Source organism: Dioscorea cayenensis, chromosome 14, assembly GCF_009730915.1.
Source record: "Dioscorea cayenensis subsp. rotundata cultivar TDr96_F1 chromosome 14, TDr96_F1_v2_PseudoChromosome.rev07_lg8_w22 25.fasta, whole genome shotgun sequence".
In the NCBI taxonomy this organism is placed as follows: domain Eukaryota; kingdom Viridiplantae; phylum Streptophyta; class Magnoliopsida; order Dioscoreales; family Dioscoreaceae; genus Dioscorea; species Dioscorea cayenensis.
The window spans coordinates 6358599-6371562 of NC_052484.1; the positions used below are offsets into that span (position 1 = coordinate 6358599).

Consider the following 12964-nt stretch of genomic DNA (forward strand, 5'->3'; position numbering starts at 1 on the left):
AAGTTTTTGTGCATTTTCGTCTACCATGCATGGTGTTTAAATTTGTTGCAGCTAAGGGCCATGCAGCATAAATGAGGTAACGGCTTCATAACCTATAGTGTCAATTTCTTTATTCGGAAGTTCAGCTGACACTATGCTATCAATCTCAACTGGAGTCATGAATGAATTTTCCCTTTGCAGTCATAGCAAAACATGGACGTGTGGTAACCCTCGTTTTTGGAATTCCACTGTATACACAACTTAAAAAAAACATTGTTTAGAATAAAAGTGTATTTCTTTGGGTTTTAAAACCTATTGTACCATACTTGGTATTAGTTATTTAAAAGTCATCGACAGTCTTCTTTTTTTTAAAGAATCCATGAATAATTGGTTAGTAATAGTTAGTTATGAAGGGCATTATGATTTTGGGAATTCGATCATACTAGAAAAACCTATTACATAATTGTCATTAAGCAAGAAGAAAAGATAAGATGATATTATTATAACATAAACTGAATTTATTTGATTGAGTAAATTTTTTAAGCATTTGATTATGAATGATGTTATAGTGCAATTATATTTTTTTTTAAGCAAAAAAATTGTGGTTTATTTATTAATTTTATCTTAAAATGTTATTAGCACACTTGTTAAATCCATTGTAATAGAAGGTATTAATCAAAAGGAATTTAAAGCAGAAGAAATTAGCAGTAACAAAAAACATTCTTACCTGCTTTTGCATTGCCAAAATGTCTTTTTTTTTGTTAAATCATTGATGAGATGTCTTAATTTTATGTGGAAGACTCTGGATACTATGTCAGGTCTCTCTTCTGGACGTTGTCCTTTAACGCTTCTTAATGCATAAATTATTTCTGGCCATCGAGGATTGCATGTGAATGTAATAAAAAGGTTTGGGTAGCCATAATATCTGCAAATTGCCATTGCATCCTGATATTTCTCAAACATATATCTTGGTCCTGGAATAAAACTTGCTGGTAATATAACTCGCTTGCCAATGGAAATTGCATTGACATCTTCTTGACTCATTGCATCTATAACAGTCTTGTACATATATTTCTTAGTGTTGTTTGGTGATCTCTTATTTATCTTAATCTTGCTTCTTTAGTTATTGCATAACAATCTACTATAAATTGTTGAAAAAGCCTTCCTCTTCTTAGTAAAGTGTTGGTCTTCATGTCTCTTTGTTGAATCAAGTAAGCATAGTATTCTCGCATTGTTAGATACAACCTTCCTAATTTGTTGCGGGTGGTGATTTTTTATATGGTATGTTCAAATGAAAACAATCCTCACCATATGGAAATAATAATGAATATTGAGGTGGCATAAAAACAGGATGTAAGTCACTAATTCTTTTCAATCCTTGTTGGCGGTGTTCAACAATAATATCTCTTCCATGCTCTCCAATTCTAAGTCACCAATTATTAAAGCAGCTATTTCTAGGGTTGTTGGCAATGTATAATTGTGGGGTTTTGTCCCTCGAGTTGTGAGAAACCTAATTCTGACTGGTAATTCCTTAAATTGTTCATATAACTCTTTAGCTGATCTAAAAACTTTTATTATTTCATTGCATTCATTTAACATATTTGTTAATACACATATTATTTCTTTGTCTAATCCTTGGCTATCTTCTAATATCCCAAAACATGACAATCTATAAGCTAGTTCTGCATCTGATTCGAGTTGTGAGAAACCTAATTCTGACTGGTAATTCCTTAAATTGTTCATATAACTCTTTAGCTGATCTAAAAACTTTTATTATTTCATTGCATTCATTTAACATATTTGTTAATACACATATTTTTTCTTTGTCTAATCCTTGGCTATCTTCTAATATCCCAAAACATGACAATCTATAAGCTAGTTCTGCATCTGATTCGACCATATAAGGTTGAGCATATTTTAGTTTTTCTCCAATTATTGGTAATAATGATCCTAATATGTGATAGTTTTGTCCTAATAATTTAAAAACGTATGGTCCGGCTGTTTGATTTAGACTATTGTCAACAACCCCACCAATTGATGTAAATTGAAAGAGTGAGTTGTAAATTCTAATTTGTTCTTTAAATTTCAAACTTTTTGTTCCAACATTTGCATCAAGTAATTCTTTCAAAAATGGGGGTGTTATTTTGAGTTTTGGTAGAGAAATAAGACCTTGTTTACAACACATGTTAAATTTAGGGTTGGAAGAATGTTTTGAAACATCAATTCTTCATCATACCACATTGCTGCATTACAGAATTCACATATAAATTGAGGCCCACTGAAATATGAAGATTCAAAACATGATCCTGCAGCTGTGCAAAGGGAATTATAAAATTAGAGCTTATATTTTTTTTCCCCACAATAATATATATTGGTCTAAGATGACTTAAGTTTGCTAAATAGAAGTTTATAGGGATGATATTTATCTAATAATGGTTTTTTTAATGGTATGATATTATTTATATATATACATATGTATATATACATGTAGGGAGAGACAGAGAGAGAGCATTTTATATAAGTTTTTGAGATGGTTTGAATTTATATATGCGGAATTTTGGAAAATACAAATTGTGGATTGATTATTTCTTTTTCCAATACGATCAACATTAATCATACTAACACAAAAATCAGGTATTAAATTTAAAAACAAATTCTATAATAGTGATAGTAAATTACAAGTGATTCACATGAATGAGAAAGTTATTTTTAAATGATTATGCTATAGGAATATTATTAGCTTTGCTTATTTTTCAAAGTGTATGTTTTGCCTTTGATGCTTAAAAAAAATCTAAGAATTATCAGTAATTGTAAAACTTTGAATATCGAATGTGAAGTATAAGTGTGCAAAAGCAGAATAATACTTACTTTTGTGTTAAGTAACCATTATAATCTTTTGAATATTGGCATAAGTTTTGCTTGTCAAAGCTTTATGAAACTCACCAAAAATTAATTGTGGTGTGCTGATAGTTTCAACCTCATAGTTGTCATGGAGTATGTTTGTTTCAATATTCCTTTATCTTGCTCTATCAATAGTTATAGTAGGACTGATATGCTTTGTATAAGTGCTACATTGTGATCTCCTAGTTTTAAGGATCTTCATACGTTTCTTTCGATTGACTTTAGCTACAACTTTGTTGATTGTAGGTAATAAATTGGCTTTTTCTTGAATGTTGATGTACCCTCGGCATCCCAAGTGCTATGCAAATGTATTGGCATAAAACTGTAGTAAGTTGCCTTAAAAACAAAATATTAGAGACAAAGGAAATATTTGTTAATGACTTCATATCTTTAGCTTTCAAATTCATTAAGATAATATATATATCTTAACAACCAAGATATGCCACAACTTTTACATATATGAATTTAATAAAAGAATAAAAAAATTCCATCATTTTCTCAATATGAAACAGGGGAAAATATAAATGTTTGTAAAATGTAATCAAATTAAAAATATGGAAGGTAATATGAGATTTTGGGATGTGGGGAAGACTAACTCCGTACAACCATATATTTTTTTTTCATGGGCAATACATTGATTTATATGTTTATCATGTTGATGCAACATCAATAAAACTTGATGGCAATATTTTTCCATATTATATATCCAATATAAAAAACATCATATGTAGAAAAACTTCATGAGAATGAGAAATTTACACACAAAAAACCCATACCTTTGTTGGAAATTTTGTTTGAAATAATAAATTACTAAAAGGAAAGGAGACCTTATGATAGACAACTTAGATTTTGGTCAGTGTTATATAGTGGTGGGAAAAATTCTAAAACATTTGGAACATGTAATCAAATAAAAAAAATATGGAGGGGGTATATGAGAGTTGGGGGTGTGGAGAAGATTAAAAGCGTAGAACCATATAGTTAATTTTTCATGGAGGATACATTGATTTATATGTTCATCATGTTGATGCAACATCAACAAAAATTGATGGATTTAGTTTTCCATATCATTTACACAAAATAAAAAATTAAAATTAAAAGATAACTTATGTAGAAAAACTTGATGAGGATGATAAATTTAAACACAAAAGTACATACCTTTGTTACAAGCTTTATTTGAAATAACTAAATACCAAAAAGAAAGGAAGCCTAATGTTGGATAACATATGGTGAGTGTTATATAATACTTAGATGTGTTTCTGATAACCACTCGGTTAGGTTTGAAATTTTTGGTTTTAGAATAATTAATGTGATTAGGTGATTTAAACTTCACTTCCTAACAATTTTAAAGCTTAATGAAGACATATTCCATCACATGTCTTTATCATGGAAGCAATCATTTTATTAATCTATGCATGAGTTTATATGTCATTATCATAGAAGCAATTATTTATTCAAGTTGTCCATGACTTTACAATTATAATAATCATCATTAGAGTAAAAACATTTCATTTTGATAGAGTATATCCACTTGATTGTCCACAGACCACCTGCACAAACAATCACTCAATTCATTAACTATTCATTTTCACTAAAAATAAAACACAAGGTAAAGTGAGTAGTATGTTCTTCAATACAACTCCAATGGCTAGGAAAAAAAGAAGACAATTTATTGTTATTGTTTTACAGGTAATATCCCAAACACAACATTATATAGTACAAATTACACTATGAGAGATTAACCTTGAAGAGTGATAATAACAATGCCTTCCGGCAATTGAATGAAAAACAATATTAGAGGTGTAAGTGTGTGTGTGTGTGTGTGTGTGTGTGTGTGTGTGTGTGTCGGCAATTGAATGAAAAACAATATTAGAGGTGTAAGTGTGTGTGTGTGTGTGTGTGTGTGTGTGTGTGTGTGTGTGTGTCACCAATTGAATGAAAAACAATACTAAAGGTGTAAGTGTGTGTGTGTGTGTGTGTGTTCCTTACCTCTGTTAGCAAATTTATAAACTTGCATCATGTTGGTTTTCTTTTATGCAGCAACGAACGGCTGTGATTACAAATAGAAAGCAACGGCTGAGATTAAATGTTACAATGGTTTCCATTCATTACATGGCATCCAACAGTCTTTGTTTAATCTCTCCATTTCTAAAGGTATCCAACGGTTAGAAATACTTCTAACATGACCCCATCTCCTTTGACCCAGCATAACTGCCTTGCCGCTTCAACCAACTGCCATCCACCTCAGCAGCCCATTAACAGCTTCTACTTAACTACCATCTTTCTCTGCTTCAACTCCTTCCAACACTGTAGAGGTTCTCCTCTTCAACATCCCTTTATTTCATAGCAACCACACTACATATCACAGCACCTCCTCTTCGTATCCTCTCACTACTTCAACAGTAACACCTTCATTTTTGTGCATGTGAATTTCCTTTTATGAACAATCAAGCCGGTTAGGACAAATATGTGCATGAAAATATCATAGTTACCTAGCAATAAAGTGCTTCAAAATAAAATTTAAACAAAAAGGAAAAATATCAAGAAAGGCTTAGTAAACATAGCTGCTTAGAAGCAAAGAACTATCTTGGAGATATAAAAAAAAATTGGCCAATTACTTTAAGTATGATCATAAAAGAAAACTTATATAGGTTAAATTATTCATACACAATCAGCTAAGTTTGACATACAACAGGTATACCCATGAAATTCATAAGAAGCCCAGAGCACAAGGCCATTGCTATTGCTTCTGCAATTCCAATACTAGCAGGCAATGTTAAAGACGTTGATATAGCTGGAAGATACTTCTTGCTTTCTACATCACCACCCCCCTGAATTTTTTGACACCCAGTTTTAGAAATTAGACTTTCATCCCCTGCCAACATAAAAACCTAAACCATGGATCCACACAAAATTAGAATTGAAGTAATATAGCAGCGTACTTGAGGCATCAGAGTACCAGACATACTTCTAGCTACTCCTGAAGAATTGTTTTTCATGCCAACATCCAAAGCCTGCTCCTCCGCAACAAATGAAGTTGTGGTGTTATGCAAAGGGATGTTAAACAATTTGGACACCAAGTTGAAAATCGAAACTGAAACACCAACACCTGCCAATTCAACAAACCCTGTCAAATGCAATGGTACCAATATCAAGCTCAAATTTTGGTGCTCTAAATTTACTACCTTTCACAAGAATCACAACCAACGCATCTCTACTCACCCTTCACCTTCACAAATTAAACATTCATCCATTTTTGAAGCATTTGCTCAATATTATCGTTGATTCTTGAATAGGGGAAAAATTACATAAATGAATTGGTACAGTAATTACACATACCCAAATGGCCTACAAATGCAGTATTAACCAGAGAAGCAATTGTTTCAGTAGCAAGAGCAAGAACAGCAGGCAACGCGATATTGAGAATCTCCACGCCAATGCCATCAGCCCTGCGAGTCCACACAATAAAAAACCAAAAAAGGAATGAAAAACAGAGAACACTCAATACCTAATATCATCGAGAACGCGATTGAGCGGATGGAGAAAGGAGAATCCAGTAGGATCACATTGGCGAGAAGAGGGTTTGGGAGGATCCAGATCATCTGGAAAGGAGCTTCGTTGTTGTGAAGAGGAGGACCTCAGGGCGTGCGGATTGGAGCTAATTTCCTTCTGAAAGAAGTCCATAATACATTAGGTACTGCGCTTAGGCCTTGTACCTGCTCATATGCAAGTATTGCTAAGTTAAGTCTCTTCTTCACAATTTATAAGGTTATAGTCATGAAAACATTAAAAAAACAAATATTCATATAATTATAGGAAAAATGCTTCAATTTTTTCTCAAAGGAGCAATGTCATTAAATGAGTTATTTCAAAAATCTAGGAAGCGGCAGATATTGATCCTATCCCAGTCTTTTAAATAAAGCGCAAAGAAAACCAATGGTACAAAAGAGGTATGGCAAACAGTTGCAAGATAAATACAAATTATAGTGTAGGCATACATGTCTTCCAGATTTCCATGGAGTTCTCCTATCGAAAACTATTGCAAAGGCCTTTCAAGATCATGCCTTTAATCGAGAATCTTTGATGTTGAATCATTTGGAAATGCATCTGGCTATATTGTGATGAGTTTCGCCTTCATGCTTCTAAAACTCAAAAGAAGTAAAAGTAAGAGAATAAAACAAAATTATGCATTAGCTATGTGAAAAGCCAGCTACTTGGCAAGGTAAAAAGAGTGAAAACAGTTCAATAAATTTTTTTTTTCATGTGTTAGGTGTCGCAAGTGATGAGATCGAACTAATACAGAGATATAGAGGAATAGCTGCAAAGGAGTTGCGTTATTTACCTCAGTTTCATGAAGATGTGATCAACGTCTAACTTCATAGACTTGAGGTACAAAAGGTTTATCACTAATTCAATATTTAAATCTAATTTACTAAAACTGCAGACTATAACAAAACAACATGATCAATAGAATACATTATTTCACCATTAATACAATCTTTGTAATTATAGCCACATAGTAAAGCTTTACAACAACATAAGCATTTCAAGAACAATTAAACATTATGGGCTACACCAACATACACATTATTTAAACACTCATATAATTTGCAAACATCAAAGTAAGTAGTTAACGTAATTAACAACTTTTTTTCACAGAAGATGCATGTGCTTCTTGTGCTTTGGCAATTTTCATGCGGACTTTCTTGTTGTTCATGTCTTCAAAGTTTTTTCATTCAATCTTCTCCTTTCCCCTGTGTCATAATTTGCATTAGTTTTGCCATTATTTATAATAAAGTTTAGTTATTGTGGTTCTCATACTCTTACCTTCTCTGTTTCTTAGCTGGAGATTCTACTAAAGCTAGATCTCGTGGAAGGCCAACTTGTATAAAAGATTCAAGTGTGTCATTTGTGTCATTTTGGGGCTTTGTTTCTGTATTCTCCGATTTATCTTCCATAGGGGATTGGCTAAATGCTAGTTGTACTTTTCGCGTTTGGGTAGAACTTTGGCCTTCTAGTTGAATTGCCTTTGTTCTGTAAATTCTATAAGTCAAGATATCATCTTTAATCACTTTTGGGGTTAGGCCAATAGTAAAGGTAATTTTTCTCTTCACTATAGCAGTTATTTTCTCTGGAACTATTGTCTGTGATATTTCTTCAATAAATTGCAAGAAATCCACATTAAGATTTGTCATTAATTCAGTTTGTTTGTCGAAAGTGGTAATTTCTATATCAACAGTTTCATCTTTAATTATCATCTGCAATCTTAACCTGTAAAAGGGCAAGATAACATATATGTTAATTAATAGTGTAAGAACTATATAAATTACTGTTTGCAACACTTACGTCAACTTTGGAATTCCTTGGCCATGGTCATAGCAAGCAAGCTCACCATTTTCTGTTTCAATCATGAATTTTTTGCATATATTGCAAGAATAAAAGAACCAACCATTTGAAGTATCGATTTCCTCTACCCAAGCATCACATGTAAATAGTGCGTTCTATATGGAATAGGCATATTGGTTGTTTTAGTCCATTTGTATTAATTTCCTATACTGTCTTTTGTTTTGTGGTTTTTGAAATTTGATTAAATTTTGTCTACTTACACCAATTGTAGCGGGTGAAAACTGCAACAGCTAAGCAATTGTAGCATATTTAGCTTCTTGAATTCTTTGTTGCATATTTGGAGTTTGACTTGACAAAGCTAGTAATTGCACTGGTTGTTCTCCAAGCTTTTGTCTGATTGGCACTAAATGATAAATATTATGTAACATGCTAGAGTAATAATAATGATAATATAGAGTAGTTTCGATTGTAAATGATTTACATACTATTGTTGTATTGCTTTTGTCTCAGGAATATCCAAATTGATATAGATATTTGTGGCTGAAGTCGAAGCTAGATAGATTATTCCTAATCAACAATTAGAAGAAGTTACTATTTTGCAATATTTATATGAATTTATTTAATTATTTTCCTTTGGCTTACCTTGGAATGCCTTTATAATTATTCCAACAAACAGAAGCACAGGATTTGGTCAGATCTGAAGGAGTTTGTTGGCATTTAATTGAGGAAAAGTTGATTCCCATACTGTTATCTTCAACTCATCACCACTATTTGATGGTTTTATTTATGTCCATATATGACAAAAGGAAATTTGCTAAATTAGTGCGAGCTTATTTTGAATATTTATTAGAGCATGTAAATAACCATAAATTTGATGAGATGGTACAATTAATGCGGTTTTCCCCCTTTTTCTTACCTTGCTTCTTTTAGTATAACATCTCTTTTCTCCACAATTTTTTCATATTTGGTCAATTGAACATTCAGTATTAGGCCAATGGATATTAGAGTTCTAATTGCATTTGCATAATAAATTCATACATTAGTTTATAGTTAAAAAATTTATATATTTTAACTTTGTAGGAATAATTTTACCTATCAAATATTTATCAGAATTTGCTTGCAGTGCCATTTTTTCCCGATCTAGAAATTCAAAGTGACATCGAGGATAGGGAGTAGGATCATCAGGGATTAATGCCAGCTAGGTAATGGAGCTAAAAAGGACCGCAAATTCTCTTGTGGTTGATAAATATCGGATATTCGGTCGAATTACTTGGAATTTAGCAATCTTGTAGACTGAACCTTAAATAAGTTTTTCTTGAAACTTTGGGCAATCAAAATCTCTAATTTGAACATGTATCGCATCTCCCTAGAAATGATGTGTCCATTGTAAATTACAGTGTATATGCATAATGATTTGTGTTATATCAATTAAAGCTTCTAAATAAGTATGTATATCTGTAAAATTATCTCTAAGTACCTGGCTATCAGTTGCCAAGAATGCAATACCAAGAAACTTGTTTGAAGTATAGATATAACAATTTATATCCTTATTACTCTAATCTTGACTATCTGATTTTGGCAGTGGGGGAGGGGGTTAAGTTGGGAAAATATACTTCAAGCTCATTGTAGGACTTGTGTAAAGTACATAATTAATTGATATATTATGTATGCAAAATATCATTGTATGAATTAGTGGACAAAGAAGAGATTTTGGGATAAGATGTCTAAAGTTTTCCTTATTGCAAGAAAGATTTGTCTTTCTAATGACATAAGAACATACCATGTCTTTGTACATAAATTAATTTATGATTCTATGAAGAATATTATCCTTAATCTTCTCCTATTGGTCTTTGTAGTGTCCACTTCAATTATTCATTAATCTGTCCACATCTGTGCATGACATGGTTTACTAATACTGTTCAACTTTGTTAAAAAAAAACACCAACTGGCAAATACGCATCAAATGAATCCCAAAATATATATACACATCAAACACCAATTGTTAATATAATATCTATCTACATCAAATGATTCCCATAATTGCCTCTTAATTAATAAATCTATTTATTTTGGCATCTTAAACTGATGTCCCACATTAAACCATATTTTATTCCCTGATTTCCTGTTATTTATATACATATTTATTAATTCAAAAGGTCTAATATTTTTTATTTTTTTTCAAGAAAATTTAAATCCATATTTTTATATAACATTTCATATAAAACAAGGGATAAGTACAATATGAAACATGTTTAAAAAATGATTGATTTGTCAATGATATTCAATGATCATCCATATTCTGATATCATGATGTTCAAGAAACATTGCAAATCATGAAATCATGAAAAGGACGGCAACTGGGAGCAATCATGATATGAATAAGTCCATCATTTGTAATTTGTTCTTAATGCATGAAATCCAACAAAGGTATGCACTTTTGTATTTGAAATTCTCATGGAATTTAAGCTATATAACAAAGAACATTAGGTAGATAAAACAACCCATGAACATCATCATATAGGTTATAGTCAGAGAGAGATGATTTCAATTCATATTTGTGTATACATAGAACAATTGAAACTTTATGAAAACATCAGCGGACATCAAACAATTAAAGCTAAAGGCCGAAAATAAATAGCTGCAAACCTCAAAACAATACTAAGACCAAGCTTGTAATAAGGAGTATTCGATGGTAACCACTTCTAACATTATGAGAATGGCTATTTGTAGAAGAATATTACCAAATTTTTTTTAGCGAATTATTGATTAGCTTCATGATTGTTACTAATAAGCCCTTGAGGATAGATATGGTTGTGTTTCTTTCATTCATTATCCTAAATAGTCATTAGCTTCTAGGTATATGTGGCCTATAGAAGTTAATTATCATCACAAAATTTTTCTTAAAAAACTTCTACAAATCTAGAAACAGCAATAATCTTTTTATCGTGTTGTTGTTTGAACCTATTCTAAAACAGCATTGAATAGCGGTGGAGTTATTCTAGAAGAATTACCTACAGCTTGGCTCAAATCTCTCATTTTCCATCTTGAAGAGTAAGCCCCAGGAATGAGACCAGGTTTTCCGTTACGTGGCTTCCGGTGATGCACTCCGGCATGGCGAGGGTGGCACAAGTGTCGATTGGGTTCCACGCTAACCCTAGGAAAACAGCAAAGATGAACATTGAGTTAAGAAGATGCCGTCTAACTCCGTAATGTGAATGCTTGTCCCTCCTCCGCCGTCAAATGTGGTCGCCATCTCTCTTACACAATGATCTGAGTCGTCCATTTCAGCATCGGTTGTTCTAGTGATTCTAAGAGAAGAACAAAAGGGAAAGTGAGAAAGAGATTTCGAGGTTAAAGTTTGCTTAGATTGGAAGAGATTGTGGTTTATTTGCAAACAAAACTCTTAACTTTATTAAAAGCTAATCTGGACTAAAAAGGAATTGAAGACATAAATTAAAATCTGTTTCTCAACTTGGTGTTCCAGATAAATATTTTTTTTTTTTGTAAAAAAACCCAGACCCAATCATATTGCTCCAAATGGCATGTCAAGGCTCTTAGGTATAACCAAATATTATTACATGCAAAATACACACCATGCATAACAATAAAGGTATCAGCATGTAGGCTCATTTCTGCTTTCCTCTGGTGTATATTTTTAACTGGTTTTAAATCTCCTATAGTGACACTAGTGATATGATCATAAAAACAATAATGTATCAAGAATAACCTTTGATATATGTGGTTTGAGGTTTTTGTTTATTAAGAGTTTGTAATATACAAAAAAATCATTTCCATACCTCTTTATCCATTAGAGGTGTGGGAATCACACTGAGTAGATGGATAAAAGATTTAGTTAATATATTCAGAAGTTTTTTATGAAATGAATGGATTTTCAATATTTTTTTTTTAAAAAAAATGTAAACCATACCCAAGAACATGCCTTCCACCATCAAAGAGAGTTTGAGCAATCAAGCCCATTAATCCAATATTACCTCCTCCGTATACCAAATCAATGTTTTTCATCACTTGAAGTGCGAACATTTGCTAGGTTATATCCAATAGCTTCATTTATTAATTTATGTTTAAGAACAATGATACAAAAAAAAAAAGATAGCAAGGAAGAGATAGTGATGAAAAGAGATATAAAAATAAACTAAAAGGAAGAAACCAAACCAATTCTTTGGCAAGATCAATGGCAGCATCTTTGTAACTCTTTTTCTTCCCTAAGCTACTACCACAAAAAAGACAAATTGTCTTAAATTTGGATGTAGTCATTCTCTCTTTGTCCTTTTGTCATATCAACACTGCAAATTACATTAAATATATATCATAAATTAAGTGGGAGAAATGAATAGCATAATAAGGAAGGATCACTTAAAATTGCAAGAATGATATGCAGCTTTTGAAAAAAAAGATTGTTTGACAATTAAAAAATCATAATAAGGAAGGATGAGAAAAGAGGATCTCAGATGGATTAAAATTTACAAACACTGGAGGGTGGAGTGTTGTTGGGGAGGATTACTCTAGCTCTGTGCTTTTTTTTTTGTTGGGATAGGCACAACTACCTCACAAATGAATAAATAGAGAAATGGTTGGTTTGGGTTGTTCTACTTTGGTTATTGATATAATTTTTTAAATGTATTTTTTATATTATATTTTTGCATATTTAGTCAGAGATGTCAATCATGTTTTGTCAGTCCTTCTTAAAAGAAGAGTAGATTTGGTTTATATTTCTACATTG

General features: G+C 31.8%; 1 protein-coding gene across 1 annotated transcript; it reads right to left on the minus strand.

The window, feature by feature from the left end:
• Positions 1–11255: 11255 nt before the first annotated feature.
• LOC120276073 (cytokinin riboside 5'-monophosphate phosphoribohydrolase LOG1-like) lies at positions 11256–12498 on the minus strand. The gene is made up of 5 exons (XM_039282810.1): positions 12397–12498; positions 12152–12267; positions 12021–12051; positions 11817–11916; positions 11256–11377 (listed from the first exon to the last, which is right to left on the minus strand). Exons 1-5 carry the CDS (start codon positions 12496–12498, stop codon positions 11256–11258), a joined length of 471 nt encoding a protein of 156 aa, XP_039138744.1.
• Positions 12499–12964: the final 466 nt, after the last annotated feature.

Excerpts from the sequence above, each read along its gene's own strand:
- LOC120276073 (XM_039282810.1), bottom strand. The coding sequence starts at position 12,498 with ATGACTACATCCAAATTTAAGACAATTTGTCTTTTTTGTGGTAGTAGC. Across the intron at positions 12,268-12,396 it reads TTGATCTTGCCAAAGAATTG|CAAATGTTCGCACTTCAAGT; the intron begins GTTTGGTTTCTT and ends GATATAACCTAG. Across the intron at positions 12,052-12,151 it reads GGTGGAAGGCATGTTCTTGG|TGTGATTCCCACACCTCTAA; the intron begins GTATGGTTTACA and ends CCATCTACTCAG.